The 26,358-nt window shown below is 40.1% G+C and overlaps 1 protein-coding gene across 1 annotated transcript in view; it reads right to left on the reverse strand.

The window, feature by feature from the left end:
• LOC148020689 (putative phosphoglucomutase, cytoplasmic 1) overlaps nt 1–24,345 on the reverse strand; it is a 42,070-nt gene extending 17,725 nt beyond the window's left edge. Inside the window, exons 1-6 of the mRNA XM_087698490.1 lie at nt 24,187–24,345; nt 23,566–23,713; nt 6,499–6,580; nt 6,079–6,134; nt 5,872–5,985; nt 5,704–5,766 (exon numbers count right to left, since the gene is read on the reverse strand). Coding sequence (XP_087554616.1) covers nt 5,704–5,766; nt 5,872–5,985; nt 6,079–6,134; nt 6,499–6,580; nt 23,566–23,646 — 396 coding nt within the window. The 5' untranslated portion in view covers nt 23,647–23,713; nt 24,187–24,345. The remainder of the gene's footprint in view (nt 1–5,703; nt 5,767–5,871; nt 5,986–6,078; nt 6,135–6,498; nt 6,581–23,565; nt 23,714–24,186) is intronic.
• Nucleotides 24,346–26,358: the final 2,013 nt, after the last annotated feature.

The raw sequence follows: 26,358 nt of genomic DNA on the forward strand, positions 1-26,358 counted from the left end.
GAGCAATGTCAGAATGTGACATCCACGGGAGACGAATCCCAAATCTATGACCACCAGTCGGAGTGTAGAAGTGCTGAATAGTGAATGGCAGCAAGCTAGTCACCAAAACGCAGCAATCTGGAGGCTGGAAATTGGTAAACGTAGTAGTGTACCACCGATCGGAGGCTGGAAACTATGCACAGTCTGCTGTAAACAGCAGGCTGAAACAGTGTTTGATGTGGCTGGCGATGACTGGATGATCAGATCGCAGCAGATGATGATGTTGCCAGCAACTAACGTCAGCATGGATGAAGGTGCCAGTAGCAAGAGCAAACACGGATGGAGCAGCAGCAATCTCGAGGGCTGGACAGCCACGTGGGAGGAGGCTGATGGCTGAAATCTGCACGTGGAGTGAGAAACCTACACAGACAGGATTAGACTGAATGGGGGCAGCTTATCTATTTATAGATGTGGAAGGGCGCCCCAAAAATTAGGGTTTTCACTAAACTCTCTCGAACGACTCCCCGTTTTAGGGTTTCCAATGAACTCTCTCAAACCGCTCCTCGTTTTAGGGTTTTACTCTAAAAGAGCATTTTTTAGTGTGTTTTGGGGTTGTTTAAGAGGCTAATCAGCAAGTAATGCATGTTTTAGCTCAAAGAAGAAATAGATAAGGGGAAACAGCTAGTTTTGCCTTTGTTTGATGATGCTCATGGTTGACAAGAGGTGCATTTCAAAAAGGGCCAAAAAATTGATAATGTCTTGTAGAGTGGGTCCTAGGCTGTTTCACCAAATGCTTTGTGTACTTATGCACGTTGCAAGGATAAATCTTCTCCTCGAATTACTAGTATGGTACCATCAAATTCTAACACGGCTTATAATTTAAGGTCTCAATAGGAGTCATCGTGTAATCCTCCAAATCATCTTACTTTTGATAAATGTGGTAAAGTGATTAGTCCTTGGGATTGCAAATATCCACATCATAGTCTTGTTGACGCACATCAATCCTCGACTTCCAATGTGCAAAGGAGTGGGACGAATGCTTTCGTTGTTCTAGCTGATTTTTTGGATGAGAATGTTCTTGGTATCCTCACAAATAAGGCGAAAGGGAGGCAGTTTCAGCCTCAAACTTGATTTTCTTACCATTCTTCATGAAGCTGGCTACATGGAATATCTGCAATATTTGCTTGCATGGCAAACAACATGCTATATGGCAAATTCTGCATTTTGATGGTTGGGATGTTTTGTTTGGCATCAGTCCTCGACTTCCAATGTGCAAAGTAATGTGAAGAATGCTTTCATTATTCTAGCTGACTTTTTGGATGAGAAGGTTATTGCTACCCTCGCAAATAAGGCCAAAGGAACGCAGTTTTAGCCTCAAACTTGATTTGGTTACCATTCTTCATGAAGTTGGCTACATGGAATGTCTGCAATATTTGCTCGCGTGGCAAACAACATGCTATATGGCAAATTCTGAATTCTCATGGTTGAGATGTTTTGTCTTCTACAAAGTGCAAGAGTCACAGAGAAGTAGGAAGAATCCTGCACTATCATGGTTTCAAGCTCTTTTATGCTAGTGTTCCTACAAAGACTTACTCTAGTGTGTTGCTAATTGTTCATGAGAAGTTCGAACCTATGTTGATTAAGAGAGATATGTCAAGTAGATTCCTTGTCGTTAAGATTACATGTGATGGAGAAATACTATGGTTGATTGGTGTGTATGCTTTGAATAATGTCTCTAGCTATCGTGAATTATGGTGATAGTTGTGATCATGCCTTTCTCTTGGAAGGCCTAGTCTTATCATGGGAAACTTTAATATGTGTTTGGATCCATCTCACCCTACATCCAAAAAAGGCTTGTTGGATGGGCCTAAATGCCAAGATTAGAATGCTTTTGAAGCAATGGTGTTGAAATAGAATCTATGGTCTTCGTTATCTCCACTTGACCATGTTATACCTTTCATTCAATGTAACACTTAGACTTGGGGCCATTTGGATCGCATGTCTATCATGCATGATGGTTCTTTTTTACCAAAGGTTTTGGAAATTCAGATTTTGCAAAGCTATGCGCTTTTTGATCACTCCCTCTCATGTTTAGGATCCTTAAGCATCATGTTCATCCCTTTGGATGCTTTTTGAATAAGCTGCCATTGCATTTAAATTCCTCTTTCCTCCAGCATGAAATATTTGATGGCTATATGAGACAATTATTGCATCGGTTCACACTAGATCTCCTATCTCAAGGAATTGCCTCTCTTGATCTGTTAGTATCTAATGTGCAAAATCTGGCTAGGCAATATGGAATACATAATGCTACACCCCCCAAACAAAGATTGCAGGCTGCAAATCTAGCCTTGGCACATTCTCTTTTGATGGACTCGCCCCAAGACCTCTTGCTTTCTGCCTTTGTGAACCTGCCATAGCTCAATAATACTTTTCAAACGTGATCTTATCAAATGCTAAAATTGCTGCATTATCATAGGGATTGCAAGATGATAATTGCTGATTCCATAAATTCTATCATGCTTTACATACTTCCTTTGCCAAGGAAAATATGGTCAAGCTGAGCAATTGTACAAGTGAAATGGTTACAAATCCTCAAACTATTGAAGCAAAGATCACTTTATGAATTTGCTTGGGTCACAATCTCTGTTTCAAACAAAAGTTTAGCAGCCTATTCTTTATTTTGTGAACAAGTTAAAGATCAAGTTCCGCCCAATATCGTTGAGCAATTAGATGATGACATATCACAAGCTGAGGTGATGGAAGTTTTGTTGCACTTGCCTAAAGACGAGTCTTGGGTAGGATGGTCTCACTAACAACTTCTTTGAGACCTTTGCAACTCAACTAGCCATGCCTTTGACTATTCTATGTCAAGAGGTTTGGATGACAAGAAAGATGTCAACCTCTTGAAAGGAGGGTGTCATTAAAGTGATACCCAAAGTACCGTCCCCTTCTACTCTAAAGCATTAGAGATCAATTTTCTTGATGGGCATTTCTTGATGAGTAGTGTATAGAAGATATTTATGAAAGTATTGGCTAATAGATTGCACGAGTACTTTCCTGACATTGTACATCCACCCCAATATGGACTTATCAAAGGAAGGAATATTCTCCATAATATCTTGAATGTCCAAATGGGAATAGACTATGCACATTGCACAAATCACAAATTGGTAATTGTTCAATTGGATCTCAAAAAAGCTTTTGACAATCTAGAATGGTCCTTGGCTCAGCTAATGTAGTGGATGGAATTTGGTTCTCAAATGTCACAACTAATTTATACTTATTAGTTTGGACTCTTCTTCCTAAGTTTTGCTCCCAAAGTACCGTCCCCTTCTACTCTGAAGCATTAGAGATCAATTTTCTTGATGGGCATTTCTTGATGAGTAGTGTATAGAAGATATTTATGAAAGTATTGGCTAATAGATTGCATGAGTACTTTCCTGACATCGCACATCCACCCCAATATGGACTTATCAAAGGGAGGAATATTCTCCATAATATCTTGAATGTCCAAATGGTAATAGACTATGCACATTGCACAAATCACAAATTGGTGATTGTTCAATTGGATCTCAAAAAGATTTTGACAATCTAGAATGGTCCTTCTTGGCTCAGCTAATGTAGTGGATGGAATTTGGTCCTCAAATGTCACAACTAATTTATACTTATTAGTTTGGACTCTTCTTCCTGATTTTTGCTAATGGTGGAGTCACTAAACCATTCCCTCTTCGCCGATCTGTTAGGCAAGGTGGTAGCTGACAAGCTACAACAGTAGCAGCAGCAGAAAATGCAGAATCTTCAGTGGTGGGAAGCAGCCCGTTTATGTTGGCCATAGCAAGGTTTGAGTAGGCAGACCTCCTCCTGTATGGGCAGTAGAATAGTTTGACTAACAGCAGCTGGGTCACAGCCTCAATGGCAATCCACTACTCAAAAACATAAAATAGCCATCCGATCTTCTGCATGTTGAAGTCTAGCCATATTCTCTCAAGCAGGAGAGGCATGCAATCCCTGAAAGAATTTATGAGACTGACATGAAGCATCTTGCAAATTCTCAATCAAAGTTTTCAATTTAGCTTGCTGATATAATCTCAACTAAAACTGTTGAATGAGATTCATAAGTCTTGTGGCCATGGAAGCAAAAACGGATCATCCAGCAAATCAAGCAGTAAAGACTAAAGCCAACATTTCTTTAGCAACCTATTGGCACTGCCTGAAAAGAGAGGCATGATAAATGTCATAATGTGAGGCAACCCTGTGCACATTATGGATTAGTTGCTCAAAAGAGTCATTGCTCCTAGAGGGAAAATCAAGTAAAAATCTGTAAACCAACTACCCCATATGATCATTAAAAACTAGATGTTGCAAATAAGATGAATTGAACACAAAGGGAGCCATCCCAAAAATTGTGCAAAAGGAGCGATAGGGTGTGCAAGCATGTCAAACTGCAAAAAAATGATCAAACAACGCATATTGTTGCAACACTCACATGTCCAAAATCTCTAAGAAGGCATCATCTTGCATAGCATACACGCAATATAATTGAGACCATGTGGTAGTATGCTATGCCGACTGAAAAGTAAAGCCTGAGTCCAATAGGCAAAGCCAAGACCAAAGGTCTTGCTTCAAAACAACCAATTCAAAATCATGCCGCACACAACTCTCAAGTGCATCCATCATCGAGTGCTCAGAGGTAGACTAGGATTAGCTGATGACACTTTCATGATTCTCAAAGTAGATCAAGATAACATCCATAAGGCATTCAATGTCTGGAATCTTTTTGGACGTGCTTCTGGTCTTCATATATTAATGGTAGCAAATCCTCCCTCATTAGCTGTACTAAATCAAATTTGCAATCCTTACAATGGCAAGGTATGGTGATTCCCCGTGGTAATGTTGCAAGGTATCTGGGTTATCCCTTGGGCATTTTTGGTGCCATCTCAAATGTCAATAATTAACATAATTGAATTTTCCATATGCCGTCCATTCCATTGTTTTAGCCATCCCCTGTCCCCACTTGTCCCCATCCTTCATACTCATGTTCCTATGATAGAAACTATTATCAAAGCTTGCTAATAAAAGGTTACAAACATAAAGATACTAGAAGATTTCCAACCCTTTAAGCTAGCGATGGGTAATCGAATCCAAAACCAAGTCAAAAAGTTTTACTCAACGCTCATTGTGGAAGAGTATGCATCCTCAAACCCACATGTGCAAAATGTTTCACCAGCCCAAGTTGAAGGGAGTCTAGACATATCAAAGCAAAATACCAACGTAGAATAGATAACAAATAGAAAGTATTCTGATGCCGCAAACAGACATTGCTTGCAACAACAATTAGACACGCTTCATTAGGCAACAACAATTAGACACGCTTCATTAGGAGTAATTAAGTATTGTAAAAAGCTTGAAAGGAGCTGTTATCGATTATTACTTTCGTGACACATTTGGCTCCATAGTGCAGTGTCTCAAAGCTGAAAGAAGTACTTTTCAAAATTCCGTGAATCATCAAAACCCTCAAATTGGCACCAAACAACCAAGATTTAACTGGTAATCAAAGCAGTACTTTTGTAAATTCCATGAATCATCCACCAAACAACCAAGATTTAAGTTGTAGTAATCACTGAAAAGATACAGCAAACAATGTACAATGTGCTATGATTCCATGTGAAACAGTATACTCTGGGATTTGGGTTACATAGTTTGAAGAAATAAATCATATACCTCATGAGGACCACCTGGATTGTGACTTGCAGTCAAAATGAAAGCACCATAAGCTTTTTCACCCTGGCAACCAAACAAGGCATTAGTTGTTCATGAAAAATGGTTTCATTTTATCACCTTGGAGAGCCTTGATAGGCCAACTTACAGGACACTTCAGATTTAAATTACATTAGAATCAGCTCTGTTCCTGATGACAGCTGAAACAGCTGGTGTTGACAGCAGCCCATTTTGCCCAACCCACACTTGGCTCACACCATTTGCTGCAGCAATCTTTATTATGATCTGAAAAGACAGAACAGGAACTACCCTAACATCAGAAAAGATCACAAAATGTCTTGAATTTGATTATGATTGAGTATCCAGTGTACAGCACACCTGAATCGCTTCTTTCGAAAAGTATCGGCCATCACCAGAGACAACAATTGTCGACCCTGAAAGAAAACACAGATAGATGCTGAACCCCTGGGAAAATATGATGATTAATTTTAAGTAGTCTTGGCAAGGGAAGCACAGGGTATGAGTAGTATAAAACTAACAACGTCAAAACTATGATGAGAAAAACAATGACGAGTCTACTGGTTTTCCTAAGGAGCTCGAAATATTCTTAAAGCATTATCGTAAAAGCACTATCATCTCAACCTTTCAATAGAATAAAGGGAGGAAAAATGGACCTTTCACTTTAAATACTTCATGCATAGAGTTGTGTAAAAAAGAACATATATGATATTCTGATCAAACGCCAAATAACAGAGCGGGAAGAGGGCGAGCAGGGGGGGGGGATATGGTTTTGTGCACCTTTTACTTTTTCAGCAGGTAGTGCATTGATTGTTGCTTGCACAAAGTTGTGTAGATAATTTGGTTGCTTGAAAACAGTAACCTGCAAGGTCAAAGATCATAACTAAAGAATAAGCCCTCTGTCCCTCCACCCCAGCATCTCCTCCATCTCTCCTACCCACCTCAGAAGGAGAAGGATGGGGGAAAAGAGGGAAGGGATTTACAACAGCAGCTTTCTAAGTGAGTCAGAACAAACACATCTATTTAATGAAATGTAAGCAGAAGAGGGTTAGAGGAAACACAAAAGTTCAAAGTGATACATATGATCATGAAACATGGAAGCGTTTGAGATGAGACCTTAAAAACATGCATTTGATGAAAAGGTGGCAAGAGTTATATACCTACCTTATGTAAAGAGTGTTATAGACCTCAGTAATTCTAGCAAACCATGATTGTGCATTGTTTCAAAGTAGCAAGACCACACAACAAAGAAGGTTTGAGATGAAACCTAAAAAACATGCATCTGATGAAAAAGAATCAAGAATCACACCTACCTTAAGTAAATAGTATTAGAGCCCTTGGTAATCTTGGCAAACTATGACTATGCATTGCCTATATATATATACCCTAACCCTAATGTATGAGGGTTTAGCCCTAATGTGCAATTGGAAAGTGTACTAGATCTGTATGGTAGTAATGGATCAGGAATCAGGGTTCCTGGAAGAGAGGTGATTTATATAAAGAAATTACATAACTGGAAATGGATTTCGAGACCGTGTTCACAATAATATGGCAATCTGGCATTGTCATGCTAACATGACATTCTGGCATGATATTGCAACTTGCTGAACTGGTCAGCCTTTTCATCATCAATGTAAGGCTGTCCTCTACACTAAGTTTCACATATGGAAGTAATTGTACACCAAATGCTCCCCCCCCCCCCCCCCCGCGGGTTCCATATTGAAACGCTGAAAAATCTTTGATGCATACTCTTGCTGTGACAAATAAAGAAGACCTTTTGATATGTCTCTAATAAAGACCTTTTGATATGTCCCTAAGTATACGCATGCCAAGAATATGATTTACTTTACCAAGATCCTTCATATCAATGTTGCTATATATATTATAGATTCTACTTCAGTGTGTCTCAACGCATGAACATCCCTACCACCAATCAACATGTCATCTACATACAAAATCAATATAATAAGGCTGCCATCTACTACCTTCTTGGTATACAAACAGTGATCCACTTGACTTCTTTTAAATCCTTGAAATTGCATGAATGTATTAAACTTATGATACCATTCACACAGTGCTTGTTTCAGCCCATACAAGATTTTGTTGAGTTTACATACCATTTTTCTTGCCCCTTAGCCACAAAACCTTCTAGATGTTGCATATATATGTCCTCATGCAAATCACCATGTAAGAAAGCAGTCTTTACATCCATCTATACGAGTTCCATATCCTCACATGCAACCAAGCCAATGTGGTTCGCAAAGTAGTCATTTTGACTTCAGGAGAAAAGATCTCATTAAAGTCAATCCCATGTTCCTACTTATACTCTTTGGCAACAAACCATGCTTTGTACTTTGGCAAGGAACCAAAGGTGACCTTCATCTTGTAAACCCATTTTCATGGTAGGATTTTTGGCCCCTTAGGCAAAAGCACAAAATCCCAAGTACCATTTTTCTTTAGAGATTCCATCTCTGACAACATAGCTTTGTGCCATTTTTTACTGTCCTCTCTATCCATTGGTTCCTTAAAGCATTACGGTTCACGACAATCTATCAACATGACATAATTTAGCAACATAATTTGCATCAGTAACAAATCTATCTAGTTGTTTGGTATTTCTGGTCGACCTACGGACCCAATAATCAATGTTTGTTGGCTAGTCAACCTGCAAATCTACACTAACAACTTACTGTTCAAAAGGTTTAGCATGTTGTCCTGCCTATTTTGGCTGTTCCAATGGCACATTTTCTTGCTGAAACTGTGGTATATCATGGACATGTTGTCGAGTGCACAAGGATCGAGATAGAGTAATCGTAGCTGAGATATGCACAGTGAGAGAGGGAAAGTGCAGAGTAGAGAGTGAGGAAGAGAGTGAGCACGACACTCAATGTGGGTACAAATCACTAAGTGTACCTCTTTAGGTTTTTGATAATATATATATATAAAGTACACGTGTAAGGGTGCGTGCATATCCAAACACCGTAAAAGGCATGATGACCCTTTATTCCCAACAACCTTACACCTAAAGGCAACGTGCCAAAAGATAAAGAAAAGAATCAAGTACACGTGTAAGGGTGTGTGCATACCCAAACACCGTAAAAGGCACGATGACCCTTTATTCCCAACAACCTTACACCTAAAGGCAATGTGCCAAAAGATAGAGGAAAGAATCAACTAAGTCTATGTATATACAAAGCTAAAATACACATATCCTATCCAACCCCCATCCTCCGGCGGCAATGAGCAAACTGCTTTGCTGAAAGACCCTTCATCAAAAGGTCTCCAGGGTTTTCATCTATATGTACCTTAACAAGCTTAATGCTCTTGTTGTCAAGTACATCCCTGATAAAATGATACTTTACCTGTATGTACTTTGTCTTTGTATGAATACAGGATTCCGTGCTAGCATGATAGCACTCTGACTATTATAGTGGAGGATAAGAATCTCTGTAATGCCAAGCTCTCACCAGACGTGAAAGCCATAAAGCCTTCTTGCATGCCTCAGTGGCAACCACATACTCTGCCTCTGTAGTAGACAATGCAACACACTTTTGTAGCCTGGATATCCAAGAGATTGCTCCCTCTATGAATATAAACATATCTGAAGTAGACTTCCTACAGTCAGAATGACCAGCATAGTCTGCATCTGTGAAGCCAACAACAAATGACTTCTACTTCCCAAAGCAGATACACAAGTCCTTTGTGCCCTTAAGGTATCTCATGATACCCTTCATTGCTTCCGAATGCTTTTCGCCAAGATGTGCCATGTACCTACTAACCACTCCCACTGCAAATGCAATGTCAAGACATGTAGCAACCATAGCATACATCAAGCTACCAACAGCTGAAGCATAAGAAATCTTGGCTATCTCAGCCTTTCCATCATCAGATGTAGGGCTAACCACTCCCACTGCAAATGCAATGTCAGGACATGTAGCAACCATAGCATACATTAAGCTACCAGCAGCAGCTGAAGCATAAGGAATCTTGGCTACCTCAACCTTCCATCATCAGACGTAGGGCTGTCATCTGCACTAAGTTCAGTTGACTTTTGCTTCCCAAAGCAGATGGACAAGTCCTTTGTCCCTTAAGGTATCTCATGATACCCTTCACTGCTTCCCAATGCTTTTTGCCAGGATGTGCCATGTACCTACTAACCACTCCCACTGCAAATGCGATGTCAAGACGTGTAGCAACCATAGCATACATCAATCAAGCTACCAACAGCTAAAGCATAAGGAATCTTGGCTATCTCAACCTTTCCATCATTAGATATAGGGCTGTCATCTGTACTAAGTTTCACATATGGAGGCAGGTACATGAATGTGCCATGTACCTACTAACCACTCCCACTGCAAATGCCATGTCAAGACGTGTAGCAACCATAGCATACATCAATCAAGCTACCAACAGCTGAAGCATAAGGAATCTTGGCTATCTCAACCTTTCCATCATTAGATGTAGGGCTGTCATCTGCACTAAGTTTCACATATGGAGGCAGGTACACGAATGGCTTTCCCCCCTTCCATATCGAAACGTTGCAAAGCCTTAGTAACATACTCCTACTGTGATAGATAAAGAAGACCCTCTAATCTGTCCTTGAGTATATCCATGCCAAGAATATGATTGGCCTCACCAAGATCCTTCATATCAAAGAAACTGTGTAGGCTTTGTTTCAAGGAGTCTAAAGCATGAACATTCCTATCTGCAATCAACATGTCATCGACATAGAAAACCAAGAGAATAAGGCTACCATCTATTGCCTTCTTGGTGTATAAGCAGTGATCAACTTGAGATCTATGGAATCCCTAAGATTGTATAAATGTATCAAATTTAGGATATCATTCTCGTCGTGTCTGTTTCAGCCCATACAAACTCTTGTTGAGTTTACATACCATGTGCTCTTTCCCCTTTGTAACAAAACCCTCAAACTACTACATATAGATTTCCTCATGCAAATCACCATATAAGAAAGTTATTTTGACATCTATCTATATGAGTTCCATATCTTCACATGCAACCAAGCCCAAAATTGTGGTGCATGTTTCAATCCATATAAACTCTTATTGAGTTTACATACTATGTGCTCTTTTCCCTTTGCAACAAAACCCTTAGCCTGTTGCATATAGATTTCCTCATGTAGATCACCATATAATAAAGTTGTTTTTACATTCATCTATATGAGTTCCAAATCTTCAAATGCAACTAAGCCCAAAATGGTTTGCAATGTGGTCATTTTGACTACAGGAGAAAAATTTTCATCAAAATCAATTCCATGTTCTTGCTTGTACCCTTTAGCAATCAGTTCTGCCTTGCACCTTGGCAAAGAACTAGAAGTGACTTTCATTTTGTAAACCCATTTGCATGGTAGCACTTTCTGCCCTTTAGGCAAATGCACCAAATCCCAAGTGCCATTTTTCATGAGAGATTCCATCTTTGACAACATAGCCTTATTTCATTTCTTGCTATCTTTTTTGTCCATTTTTCCTTGAAGCATGACGGCTCACCACAATCTGTCAACATGACATAATCAACCATATAATTGACACCAAGAATAAACCTATCTGGTTGTCTTTGCATTTTGGTCGACCTACGGACCCAATGATCAAGATTTGCTAGCTATTCAACTTGCAAATTTGCATTAACACCGTGTCCTTCTACAGGTTCAGCATGCTATATAACTAGTTCGAGTTGTTCCAAAGGCATCTGTTCTTGCTGAAATTGTGGTACATCTATCTATATGAGTTCCATATCTTTAGATGCAACCAAGCCCAAAATTGTGGTGCATGTTTCAATCCATATAAACTCTTGTTGAGTTTACATGCCATGTGCTCTTTTCACTTTGCAACAAAACCTTCAACCTGTTGCATATAGATTTCCTCATGCAGATCACCATATAAGAAAGTTGTTTTTACATCCATCTATATGAGTTCCAGATCTTCAAATGTAACTAAGCCCAAAATGGTTCGCAAAGTGGTCATTTTGACTACAGGAGAAAAAATTTCATCAAAATCAAATCCATGTTCTTGCTTGTACCCTTTAGCAACCAGTTCTGCCTTGCACCTTGGCAAAGAACTAGAAGTGACTTTCATTTCGTAAACCCATTTGCATGGTAGCACTTTCTGCCCTTTAGGCAAATGCACCAAATCCCAAGTGCCATTTTTCATGAGAGATTCCATCTTTGACAACATAGCCTTATGTCATTTCTTGCTATCTTTTCTGTCCATTTTTCCTTGAAGCATGACGGCTCACCACAATCTGTCAACATGGCATAATCAACCGCATAATTAACACCAAGAATAAACCTATCTAGTTGTCTTTGCATTCTAGTCGACCTACGGACCCAATGATCAAGATTTGCTAGCTATTCAGCCTGCAAATCTGCATTAACAGCTTGTCCTTCTACAGGTTCAGCATGCTATATAACTAGTTCTAGTTGTTCCAAAGGCATCTGTTCTTGCTGAAATTGTGGTACATCATGGGCAATATCTTATTGATCATTTTCAGCATTATTCCCTGCATTTTCAAGGCCATCTACACCAAGTATTTGCTATTGTCTAGCGGGCATCCTTTGCTATTCTATCTGTACATCCTCCCAGAATACAACCCTTCTGACTTTTTAAATCTTTTCAGGCTATTTATGCATGCAATCTTCCCAAAAGACAATATCATTGCTGTAGACAATTTTCCTTTTTTCGGGATCCCATAAACTATACCCCCATTTCACCCTCATGACCATATCCTAGGAAAATACATTCATAGGACTTTGGCTCAAGTTTGTTGCATTCTTCCTTGGGAATTGCACAAATGCCTTGCAACCAAACACTCTCAAGTGAGTATACGAAGGTGACTTACCTGACCACGCTTCTTGAGGGACTTCTCCCCTCCAAAAACTGTTTGGTGACCAATTAATCAAGTGTATGGCTGTCATAACCACCTCTGCCCAAAATCCATGAGGTAAAGTAGCATGTGATAGCATTGTACGGACCATGTGTCACGAGGACGTGAAAATTTGATGCTTTGCTTATGTTTAATTGACATTTGATTAAAGGATTAATCAAATGTGCAATTCAAAGATGCACATGTGAGGGACAAGCTACTTTTTTTCACAGTTGAAGGCCAAAGGACCCTGTGAAAAAGATGGATGTCAAAGGCAAAAGTTGTAACAAGTTACACTTGTTAGATTCTAGGTGAATTTTGGTGTCAGTTTGCCCCTAGGACCATTAATTGACCATTAAGTGTCAGTGGTGACACTAGGGACTATGCAATAATTAATGGATTAATGCTTTGTCCAAGCATCCATTAATGCATATGAGCACTTTGAGTTGCAAATGGCCTAGCCAATTAATTTTTGGATGGGCAAGGTCAATTTTCTGGGCATGGATTAAGGGCTGAATTAATTTTCAGAATTAATTAATTCCAAAAATTAATTAAATGACTAGAAATTGCTGAAAATGAATTAAGAAAGCTGCCACTTGGCAAAACTTTCCCATGCAAGTGGGGGAAAGGCTAAATAGGGCTGAAGGAAGAGGAAAATCTCGTTTTTTCATTTTGGAGCTGTTGGAAAGAAGTGTTGGACTGTTGCTGCCAGCTTTTGGGGCCAATTCCCAACCATTGGAGACCATTTTGGTGATGGAGATTGCATATTCTTGACCTTGGGAAGTTTACAATTGCTGCTGATGCACTTTCTCCTGAAGAACACAGTCTCTGATGCTCCTATTGTTGTTGGTGCATCCGTTTGGGGCTGGTACAGCAGGGCAGCAACTGATTTTGATCAGTTCTTCGCAACACATCTCAAAATTTTCTCTTTACAGCATTCTCTCATCTCCTTCAGCCTATGCTCGGCCATTCTCAGCAATTCTCAACCATTTGGAGGAGATTTCAGCCATTTTTGGTGGGCTGATCTGTAATTTCTGCAGTAAACCCTAATTTACAGCAGAAATTAGGGTTTAGCAGCCACCTTGGGATCCGTGCCAGAGATTGAAGGCTCAAGGGACTGAAATCAGCAGCTGATAATTGAAGATTATCAAGGGATTTCAAGAGCCAGCCCATCCCGAATTGATTTGGGGCAGCATTTGGCCAGCCAAGGGTCAAATTGGAGAAGAAGTCCTAGGTGAATCAAGGGGCAAATGACCCAAAAGGCTTGCTGGTCATTTATGACAGCAAGAGCAATTGGTTAGCAGGAGGAGATTGAAGAATCTCAAGTTGCACTCCTTCCAATTGAATGAAAGCTAAAGAAATGCCGCAAGGGCGCCAATTTTGGGGCCAACAGGGTGTCTACTGTCCAAGAATGCTTTGGTAAAGTGTGTATTTCATTTTATGTGCATTATTTATTGCTCTAATTAACTCTTAAATCAGGTTATCACCACCCATTCCAAGAAGGAAGGCTGGTTTCATGGTTTCATTGCCGGGATACATCAAATCTCTTGATTTGGTGGACCCAAGGCACCTGATTGCAAGCCAAAGCTTTGTGCTAGTGCTAATCTTTGTACTCAGCTGAGAAATTACAGCAAGATATCTTCATACAGTGGGATGTATAGATGTACAAACCTGTGATCACTGTACCAGGAGCTGAAGCATCAATGGCTCTCAAGAACATTGTCCCCTTGCATGAGGACACTAGAATGTTATAGACACTATGTTTACGTATATCTATCCACCCATCACATAACACAGTAAATCCACACTTTACCCAAGTGGCCTTCAATGGTTCTAACTGAGCCTATATATGCATCTTCTCATTTTTCAGTTCTCGTGTGCGCATACCATCATAGGATGGACCTTCCCACTCGCATCCAATACGGCTAATGGCCCTCATGGCTTATCTCCATCGTGGCGTTCACAATACATTAAAAGGTATAGCACACTGTATAAAGCAGCCAGTGAGCTCCCTAGTGGCCTCTTGAATAGCTTGCTTTTGCAAGCTTGCCTGAATGCTTGCCTTCTGAAGTGACCCTTTTGCCGGCCTTGCCAATGTACTTGTACCAACTCCACTACTAGTGGACCCTGCCAATGGAGTCCTGTGCGCCCCAACCCCTCCCACTGAAGCTGCATCTAACTCCAATGTAGCTCTACTCTTTGATGGCCCTGTTGCTGCAGAAGCTACGTCATCTACTCCCCTCTCCCCTATAACTGATGCACTTTGATTGTCTAACCGACTGAGCTTCCACGCTTGAAGAGAATCCTTCACGTCTGCGGGTACATTTGGGCACAGGCCTATGTCTTTATTTGCCACATGTGCAAGATGATCTTTGATCCTTGTGGTTGCCCCTCCTCTTTCAATGCCACAATAATTACATCTCCATTGCTTGGAGCCACCACCACCTCTATACTCGGTGAGAATCATCACATGCACTTTGATTGCCTAACCGACTGAGCTTCCACGCTTGAAGAGAATCCTTCACGTCTGCGGGTACATTTGGGCACAGGCCTATGTCTTTATTTGCCACATGTGCAAGATGATCTTTGATCCTTGTGGTTGCCCCTCCTCTTTCAATGCCACAATAATTACATCTCCATTGCTTGGAGCCACCACCACCTCTATACTCGGTGAGAATCATCACATGATCCCATACAGCATTCTTCACCGTGATGAGTGCAGGGCCCAGGCTGCAGCGTGGGATAATCATAGCTTCACGAATCAGAATCACGATTCACAGACTACAACCTACAACCAAACAGAAATTTGAGATAGAAGATTCGAAATGAGAGAGAGAGAGAGAGAGAGAGAGAGAATGTGTGTGTGTTTGTGTGTGTGTGTGTGTGTGGCTCTGGAGTCCTCAGTCGACAAAGAAGCAGACCCGACAGAGTGGAGAGAAGAAACGTAGGCAGGTGAAAAGTCGACTAGAATGTGGCAGTCTGGGGGTGCTCACGTTCGGGCCAAAGTTTTGCCCCAAATCGCAGTCTGCAGAAACGCCATTTCTTGGGCGTTTCCGCTTCTAGAAACGTTGTAGCGTTTATAAAACGCCAGAAACGGCGTTTCGTGTAACTATGATCCAAGGTACTGTGCTGACAGTATGTCTGCCATGAGGTCACTATTCAGTGTACTAGTCACTGTAGTATGTATGCAGATGGGTATGGTTTTCACTGCAGCTCTGAAACTGTATATTTGCATCAGGTTATGATCATGAGAGACTCATTACTGAGTGCTGGTTTTCAGTGTATGATCATTAGTTTCAGTGGTATTCAGCTGGTTCTATGGACAGCAGCATGTGTATTGAATGCCATTGACAATTCAGTCATGGTTTCGGCTTGGTTTATGCTTTACTATGGTTGTATAGTCAGCACTGTTGAGAAACAAGAGTTTGGGATGCATTTATGCTATGTTTATGCTAGCTGAAATTTTTCAGCAAATGGTGGGCATATGAGATAGTTAGCCAACAGTGGCCAATGTTGTGTTGACTATGATGCCTTGTGGAAATTCCAGTGCAGTATTGTTTACTTTGACACATTACAATGCAATCGAGGACGATTGCAAGGATTTCAAGGGGGTGGTCTATCACGAGGACGTGAAAATTTGATGCTTTGCTTATGTTTAATTGACATTTGATTAAAGGATTAATCAAATGTGCAATTAAAAGATGCACATGTGAGGTGCAAGCTACTTTTTTCACAATTGAAGGCCGAAGGACCCTGTGAAAAATATGGGTGTCAAAGGCAAAAGTTGTAACAATTTACACTTGTTAGATTCTAGGTGAATTTTGGTATCAGTTTGCCCCTAGGACAATTATTTGGCCATTAAGTACCAGTGGTGACACTAGGGACTAGGCATTCATTAATGGATTAATGCTTGTCCAAGGGTTGATTAATGCATGGGACCACTTTGGGTTGCAAATGGCCTAGCCAATTAATTTTTGGATGGACAAGGTCAATTTTCTGGGCATGGATTAAGGGCTGAATTAATTTTCAGAATTAATTAATTCCAAAAATTAATTAAATGGCTGGAAATTGCTAAAAATGGATTAAGAAAGCTGCCACTTGGCAAAACTTTCCCATGCAAGTGGGGGAAAGGCTAAATAGGGTTGAAGGGAGAGGAAAATCTCGTTTTTTCATTTTGGAGCTGTTGGAAAGAGGTGTTGGACTGTTGCTGCCAGCTTTTGGGGCCAATTCCCAGCCATTGGAGACCATTTTGGTGATGAAGATTGCATATTCTTGACCTTGGGAAGCTAACAATTGGTGGTGATGCACTTTCTCCAAAAGAACAGAGTCTCTGATGCTCCTATTGTTGTTGGTACATCCGTTTGGGGCTGGTACAGTGGGGCAGCAACTGATTTTGATCAGTTCTTCGCGACAAATCTCAAAATTTTCTCTCTTTACAGCATTCTCTCATCTCCTTCAGCCTATGCTCAGCCATTCTCAGCAATTCTCAACCATTTGGAGGAGATTTCAGCCATTTTTGGTGGGCTGATCTGTAATTTCTGCAGTAAACCCTAATTTACAACAGAAATTAGGGTTTAGCAGCCACCTTGGGATCCGTGCCAGAGATTGAAGGCTCAAGGGACTGAAATCAGCAGCTGATAATTGAAGATTATCAAGGGATTTCAAGAGCCAGCCCATCCCGAATTGATTTGGGGCAGCATTTGGCCAGCCAAGGGTCAAATTGGAGAAGAAGTCCTAGGTGAATCAAGGGGCAAATGACCCAAAAGGCTTGCTGGTCATTTATGACAGCAAGAGCAATTGGTTAGCGGGAGGAGATTGAAGAATCTCAAGTTGCACTCCTTCCAATTGAATGAAAGCTAAAGAAATACCGCAAGGGGCGCCAATTTTGGGGCCAACAGGGTGTCTACTGTCCAAGAATGTTATGGTAAAGTGTGTATTTCATTTTATGTGCATTTATTTATTGCTGTAATTAACTCTTAAATCAAGTTATCACCACCCATTCCAAGAAGGAAGGCTGGTTTCACCATGTCTTGAATGGTCCTTTCATATGTTTTGCAACACCATTTTGGGGTGGATTGTGAGGGCTGGTGAGCTCTCTTTTAATCCCTTTGCTATCACAAAAGTCCTAAAAGGCTTTGGACACATATTCGCTACCATTGTCAAGTGAAGACACTTTAATGTCTTATTAGTCTCGTTTTCAACAAGTGCCAAGAATTTTTTAAATTTATCCAAGGCCTCGTCTTTACAACAGGTTGGATAAACCCATACTTTGCACGTGGCATCATCAACAAAAGTAATGAAATACTTCCTTCCCCCTAAAGATAACCCTAGCATCTGACATACATCTGAATGTACCAACTCTAAGGATAAGGACTTTAGAGAAAGAGATTTTTTATGTGACGTTTGAGCATGCTTACCATAAATACAATGATCACATTGTTCAAAATCAACATATCTCAAAGTCAACAAATGACCCAAAGGAGAAAGCACTTTCATTCCAGTTTAACTCATATGTCCCAACTGGCTATGCCACAAAGAAACACTTGGCTGCTCGGTTATGGCGACAATATGGTCATGCACGCTAGATACATGCAAAGGATACAAATTATCATAAATCAACATACCTCAAAGTTAACAAATGACCCAAAGGAGAATACACTTTCATTGTAATTTAACTCATAAGTCCCAACTGGCTATGCCACAAAGAAACACTTGGCTACTCGGTTATGGCGACTACATGGTCACGCATACTAGATACATGCAAAGGATACAAATTATCGTTTTCGGAACCCTTGGCAACAATGCGAGAGCCCTTACAAATTTTCCATTTGCTATCCCCAAAGGTGGTTGATAGCCTTCGTCATCTAGCTACCCTGTGCTTATCAAGCTCTTCTTGAGCTGAGGTATATGCCGCACATTATGCAAAACAAACACGGAGCCATACTGAAATTCCAATTTCACACAGCCAAAAGCTGCAATTTTACATGCATAGTTATCCCCCAAGAGGACGACACCACATGCACCACCATTGTAGTCAGAAAACCACTCATGATGTGTAACATGAAAAGATACATGTGAATCATATATCCAAGTATGCATGTCATCATCAAAAACTGCAATCAATGCATGTGCACTCAAAGAAAAATTACATCACTATCACTGTCATTCTCATGAGTGACTACATTTACCTCCTCTATCTTCACACTACTTTTCTTTGCAGGTTGGTTGTCCTTTTTCTCAACCTTGTTGTCTTTAGTGTTTCTTCTTTTTGAATTGAAAACAATCCTATTTGTAGTGCCCTTTTTTGCCACAATGATAACACTCCACATTTTTGCCACGAGACTTGCTCCATCCTCTATTTTTAGAACTGCCCTTTTGCTAAAATCTGCCCTTAAGTGTGTAATGCATTAGAAAACTTGTTTGCTGAATTATTTTGCCTGCTTAGTTCTTCCATTAGCAAAGAACTCTCCACATCAAAATATAACAACTGAGCATTTGAGTTACTCAAAGCTGTCCTGAAAGTATCCCAACCTTCAGGCAAAGTGCATAGCAAGAAAGTAGCCTTGAACTCATCATCAATGTGGAAATCCAAAGCAATCAACTGACTGAAAATTAAGTTGAACTCGTTTAAATGTACAGACATGACTTTACCTTCCTTCATGCGAAGGTCCATCAACTTTTTCAACCAATAAACCTTGCTGATTGCACTTTTCTGAGCATACAATTCCTCAAGTCTCGACCACATTTCATATGCAGAATTCAGCTTCTCAATGTTAAAGAGCAAGTTGTCTGACACTCAGAGCTCTATGGTAGAGCATGCAAGCTCATCCAAATCATCCCACTCTTCTTGTTCCATACTTGCTGCTTTTATTCCCTTCACTTTGATGGGCTTCACCTGTTTTTTTTGCATGAAGAAATTGTAGCACTGTTTTTGCCATATTGCAAAATTGTGTGCCCCACTCTTCTTGTTCCATACTTGCTGGTTTTATTCCCTTTGCTTTGATGGGCTTCACCTGCTTTTTTTGCATGAAGAAATTGTAGCATTGTTTTTGCCATATTGCAAAATTGTGTGTATCCTCAAGCTTCTTGATGTGCAAAAGGTTGTTGCTGTCACTATTTCCAAACATGATTTGCAGCACTAAATTGACTCAAATGTCAACAAATGCAAGCCCAAATGTCACACAAATGACCACAATACGCTGCAAGTACCAAACGAGCAATAAAAATCAAGAAATTGCAGAAATTTCAGATATGCACTCCAGAATCAATTACAGCCACATTTATAGGCCAATGCACCAATTACATGTAAAATCCCAAAAATTCTGCTGCAAATGCATTGTCGAGCACAAATTTAACGATTGCGGTCAAAAGCCCCAAATTTTCAAAGGCAAATCCGCCCAAATTGCATCAGTACATGCACTCCAGAATCAATTACAGCCACATTTATAGGCCAATGCACCAATTACATGTAAAATCCCAAAAATTCTACTGCAAATGCATTGTCGGGCACAAATTTAACGATTGCGGTCAAAAGCCCCAATTTTTCAAAGGCAAATCCACCCAAATTGCATCAGTACATGTATCCAAGTGCATATACTGAGCAATTCTTGGCACAAATTGATGAAATTCTGCAAAAGCCCCAAGTTTCTCAGGCCTAGTGTGCACAAATTTCAATGAAATTGAAAAAAAAATCACTAAAATGTGAAAAGCCCAAATATCCCACGCAAAAAGTGCACCGAATTTGCAATTTTTGAATCAAATGGTCATGTTCTACATCAAAATCCCCAAATCCAGAAAAAGCTCTAATTTTTTGGATCAAAATTTCACACTACATGGACATGCGAACGTCTATCAATGGAAGAGGAACAAATTTGAGAAATTTTTTATTTTTTTAATGACAAAAAAGTGAGTGTCGAATCTGAACACTAGAATGTGGTCCCATCGCCTACTCCCTAGCCGTCGCCCCGTCGACTACTCGCTAGCTATCACCTGCATTGGCCTGTCACACCTCAAATTTTCAGCTAGACATACATCACACTCTTGTTCTTTGAGTGCTTCTCCTTTATCTTGGGGAGAGAGATGCTTACTTCTCTTTCCACCATCTAATTGTGAAAGGGGTGACTTCTTCTCTTAGTGTTTATGGGATTTTGATTACTTTTTGCTTCAACAACATTATTTTTGTACTTTGTATCATCATCCATATCACCAGGATTATCATGATTGTAAAAGTGTGCTTGGACAAGTGAATAATTCTTCTACAAGGCCACTCTCCAAGTGGCACCATTGCATAGCATTTTGCTTGAGCATAATATATTCAATTGCCCTTTGTATTTACCCCATGTATTGGCATTCTATTCTTGTAAACATACATATGTACATATTTATCTCTTTTTACTTAATTGGATCAAAGCCATGTCGGGAAAAAAAAAAACAAACAAACAAAACAAAACAAAAGAATAAGTTCAAAGTGGCTCCTCGCTTTTGCATGTCCTAGTAGGCCACTGAACAACTAACGAACACCCTTTGTCCAATGCCTTGGCCTCTCTGGGGTGAGCTTTGGGATCCCTTGGTAATATAATCATCACCCCTATAGTCTTAGTAGATCCTTGGGCAGCTAATGTGCACCCTTGGCTGCTTTCGGGTGAGACACCTTAGGATGATTATGGACTGAGCAAACACCCTTTGTCGAATGCCTTGGCCTCTCTGGGGTGAGCTTTGGGATCCCTTGGTAATATAATCATCACCCCTATAGTCTTGGTAGTTCCTTAGGCAACTAATGTGCATCCTTGACCGCTTTGGGGTGATTCGCCTTAGGATGATTATGGACTGAGCTATGCTTGGCAGTCCCTTCTTCATTCCAAGTTTGGACTTGAGAGGAGATATTGAGCTTTAAAATGCATTATATACTCATTAGCTCTTTATTTATAACCCCAAAACATGCTTATTACCAAAAATTACAATAAATTACCACTTTTCAAGAGAGTATTCACGTCCAACATACCAACCTAATTTAAGAGAATCCACTCTTCTATGCCCTATCTTGTTTTTTAAATTGCTCATGCCATGTTCTCTTTTGTCCACACCCCTCTCTGGCAAATATCACAATTCAACTTGCTATCCATGAGTAGCCACCTACATCCAACCCTCCATCAGCTATTTGTGACTATCTTCAACTCTAGAAGCTGCATTTATTTCTGTGTAGACTTGGTAGATTACTAACGTCATCATTTAAGCAATTGCCAATCCCAGTTTAGATAGCAAGAGATAGCAAGAGACTGTGTTTTACAAATAGAGCAACCACCTACATTATCAACTTCATCTCCTATTTGTTGCCCACTCTTCCTCAACCTACCACAAACATGTTCAACCTAATCCAAACTCTCCAAATTTGTGTTTGTCATTGCTAAATACTTTTGGAGACCGTCTGCTGTGTTTTGGGATCCGTACAGAGTACGACACACTCTCCAACTCAAACACAAGAGTTTAAGGTCCGGCCCACCTTGAATAGTGTGTTGGTTGTATTGAGCATTTATTCTTTCATATTCTCTATTCCTTGTCTCTGAGTTATTCTAACCCTACTGAGCTCTTTTATTAGTATGTGCTTAGTCAGATGATTATGTTTAAATTCTATGTTCAAGTATATCTTTACACCCTATTTTGGGATCCAAGGGCCGTAGAAGTAGCCCTTGGCTAGGGATCTTAGAGGGGCCAATAGCCCTCCTGACAAGGACTCGGAGGTAGCACCGCTAGCATGTTTACACCCTATTTTGGGATCAAGGGCGATAGAAGTAGCCCTTGGCTAGGAGTCTTAGAGGGACCAATAGCCCTCTCCTGACAAGGACCCGAAGGCAGCACCGCCGACATGATGAGAGGGAATATTCCTCGGCTGTCTAGCAAAGGTTCACAATATAGTAGGTCAAATAGGTCGACCTAACCGCCTTTGCAAACTATAAAAGGAAGGGAGAAACGGACTAATTGTTTAGGAGACCCCGAGTTTAAGAAGGTTGTACGCAACCATAATGTCATTTTTAATGAGTATCAGATGCATAGGCGGCTCGTTAAAATAGTTGAGATCCACATGGTAGTGTTCCAAGAGGATGGACAGCCATCATATGAGCAATATGTACGACCTACTCCACATGATGCAGGGCTTGGACAGCCAACTAATATTGAGGTGGAAGAGCCACATGCAAGTGAAAGCCTCATGTCTTACAGGATGGACAAGTGGGAAAGCCAGAGGCTTTGTTGAGTTGGTTTTACAACGGTCAACAAAGGGTAGCCTTTAAGGGGAAGATTGTTGGGATAAAAGCCAATAGCCAACAGCCGAGCAAGCATCCCTTGTATAAGTACATACTGTACGATCATACATAAGTGAAGATAACAATGAATAAGGGTACCATTCATTGTACCTACTAAAGTCTCTTGTATGCTTCTTTCTCTCAACCCTCTTCCACTCTATAGCTTCTACCTTGCATCCCACCATTACTTCCCCCTCATTGATGCCCACTCTAACATACTTAATGCTTATTTAAGGGCCCTATAATAGTTCATTTCTCTTGTTCAATCTCTCATTTCTACTCGCAATTAAATAATTGCATATGCCCACACATTTCATCATTTCTAAATGGAAAGATAGATCCGATTCTTTGGATTTCTTTATTTGAGGAGCCCCTCTTCTCCTATAAAGGAATTAGGACACTTCAATTATTCTATGTTGCTTGTTCCTTATGCCTTACTCAAGTGTGATTGCTTCCAAAATGTACACAAAGCTAAAATCATGTATTGGAGATCTACGTGCCAATTTTCAAGGGAAAGATCCAAGTAAATGATGAAGTGACTTCAAAATATATACATAAATATGATTCGTGTAAGTAAAAACAGCAATACCAAAATGCACGTATCAAATAATTCAATCTTGCAACACAATGAAAAACTATTAATATAAGTAACTTGTAAAATGGGACGTGCCTTTTTCCTCAACCCTGAAGTTCCTGGTTTTTGACCTTCATACGGAGATGTGTGGCATGTGGTGACCTTAAAGACTGTCATTGCACACGAAACTAGAACAAATAGCAGCAGGACAAAGATCCTCGAAGAAAAATTCCAGACGCTGTCTCTGCAAACAGCACATCCAAATGATTAAGGAGAACATAATGCCATGCGACCTGTTACAGCTTTGATTTTCACAAAGAACTGATTCTACGAACTGGTTACTCGGAAATTATATCAAATCAGGAGATCATTATGCAATGCGATCTGTCCCAGTTTTGATTTGTAAGAACTGCTTGCACGGGACTGGTAGCATGAGACTACTTACAAACCTCCTTCTTCGACAGTTCATAAATGACATTAGGCAATGCAATTGGATTCTTATGCATTTGATCCAGTAAGCAAAGCAACTGCTTCTACGAACTCTTTCCACCGCGCTTGAGATTTTCTTGTTGCATGGGGCTAGTTACAAACAAATATAGAGCGAGGGAAAGACAAGAAGAGAGCTCTCTCTCTCTGTGTGTGTGTGTGTGTGTGTGTGTGTGTGTGTGTGTGTGTGTGTGTGAATTTAGATGCAGAGGGAACGAGCATGAAACATACCCGATGAGGAAAGCCGAATCACACGCTCAGCAGGGAGCGGTCGACACAAGCGCAGGAGGCCAGAATAAGGCAAGAGCAGTGGGTGTGATCACGAGAGAGAGAGAGCGAGAGAGAGAGAGAGAGAGAGCGCAGATCCGTTGGTGGGGGACGTTACCGGCACGTGGAGGTCTCCCGCGAAAGTCACTCAAAAGTGTAGCGCTTTTTCCGGACGACGTGGTGTTTGATCATTAGCTCACCTGCATGAACCCAAACGGCTGAACCACTATAGCATCGTTCGGGAATATGCCGTCTTATGCCTCTCTATTTATCTACACCGTGTCATTGCCAAAGTTGAGCCACTTAGCAAGAGGTTTTTTTTCTTTTTTCTTTCTTCTTTCCGTGGGATGCTTAGCAAAAGAAAACTAGACGTCCTAGCCCTCCAAGAAACTAAGATTCAAGAAGAAGAATGGAAGAAAGACACATTCCCAAGATACATGTGCCTAATAGCAACATGTAGGAAGGGAAAGGAAGGTACACTTCCACTAATTAAAGAGCAATGGAGGCCTACGTTAGTCAAGAAGGATCAAGAAGGATGCTATGTTATAGGGCCAATACAAGTTGATAAGGAGGAGGTGCAAATAGCATCAATTTATGCCCCCAACAACTTGGCAAGAAGAGCATGTAAATGAAAAGAGCTTGAACAAAGCTTGCATAGAGTTCTTACGTTGCTCAATGGTGACTTCAATATATCAATTGGAAATGGGGACAGGTCACATGTGTTTGTCCATGCCAACCAAAGAAAGAGAAGTATGAGATTCATTCTACATGATGCACGAGTTGGGTTGATGTATATCATCTATTAAGAAATAACGAAACTTGTTGCTTTATCCCACGAGACCTCAAAAAATCACTAAATTCATTAGAGAGGTACACTTATTATTAAATTTTTTATCAAAATAACCATTCGCACTAAAGATAACTTATAATCCTTGCTTTACCATTTAACCAATAAGTATTAAAATCTTTGTGATGGATGGCACATATAATTCACCTGGCAAACACTTTGTCTAACCATCATGCAAGGATAAATGGACTTTTCCAATGTGTGAGATCAAGTGGCATGAATCATCACCTATCTCTACATAACTTGGACTGAGTAAATCTTGTATTTCTCCAAATCATTTATCATGGCTGGTCATACAATTAGATGACCTTAAATCAACATACCATACATCATCACATGCCTCCTTTCTAATAGCATTCATCATATTCTCTATGACAACCGAATGCTTATTTTTGTCATGATTCTATCTTGAAGAAAATGCATAATTTCCTTACTACAATTTGTCACAGTGAATGTCATCTTTCTTATCATAACAATGGGTTGTAATAAGACTTATTCTTCCACAATAATGATGAGACACAATACCAGAATTGCTAGAACCTCTATTCTACTATCCACCTTTTCCTCTAGAGCTCCCCCTATCTCTACATGACCTCTTAAAATCTACATGTCACCAAATTGTATATTTAACATGTACCACTAACATGACCCATACCACAGCCTCTTGAAAAGGATTTCCCACATCTCCTTCTTAAACTTGAGCCAAATTCTTAGACCTATTCACCACTCCTTTCAAATGATTCACCTTGCATGTTGATCTCCTCCGTAATTCTAAGAGAGATCAACTTATCAAAATCTAAAAACAGCTTCCATACATATACAAAAGTAACAAAAGATTTCAAAACATTCTCATTGTTAAGGCTACTCAAAGTAGATGAAACTAAATCATCATCATCATCATGAATTTCATCAACTGTTACTAAGGCATCTGCAATGCTCCTCACCTTCAAAACATACTGATTTACATACATCTTTCATTTCTTCAAAATATTTAACTCTTGCTTAAGTTGAATCTTCCATGCCTTTGTATTTAGTAAAAACATATTTTCGAAGGTTATCCAAGTTGCGTGTGAATTTTTTGCATTTTTTATATACCCTAGCATAGTATCGTTAAATGATTTATACACAACCAATACATTACTTTTTTTACTTTCACATTCCATTCTTTCCATGTCTTTAATTTTTCTATAGTGTATGATCACTTAGCTTCGGTTCCTTTTCTTCACATGAAACAAACTTGTAGAGGCCTTGTCTAATAAGGAAGTTTGTCACATGGAACTTCCATGATG

The sequence above is a fragment of the Lygodium microphyllum genome, chromosome 18 (assembly GCF_053477565.2).
Source record: "Lygodium microphyllum isolate KBCC chromosome 18, Lygodium_microphyllum_v1.1.10, whole genome shotgun sequence".
In the NCBI taxonomy this organism is placed as follows: domain Eukaryota; kingdom Viridiplantae; phylum Streptophyta; class Polypodiopsida; order Schizaeales; family Lygodiaceae; genus Lygodium; species Lygodium microphyllum.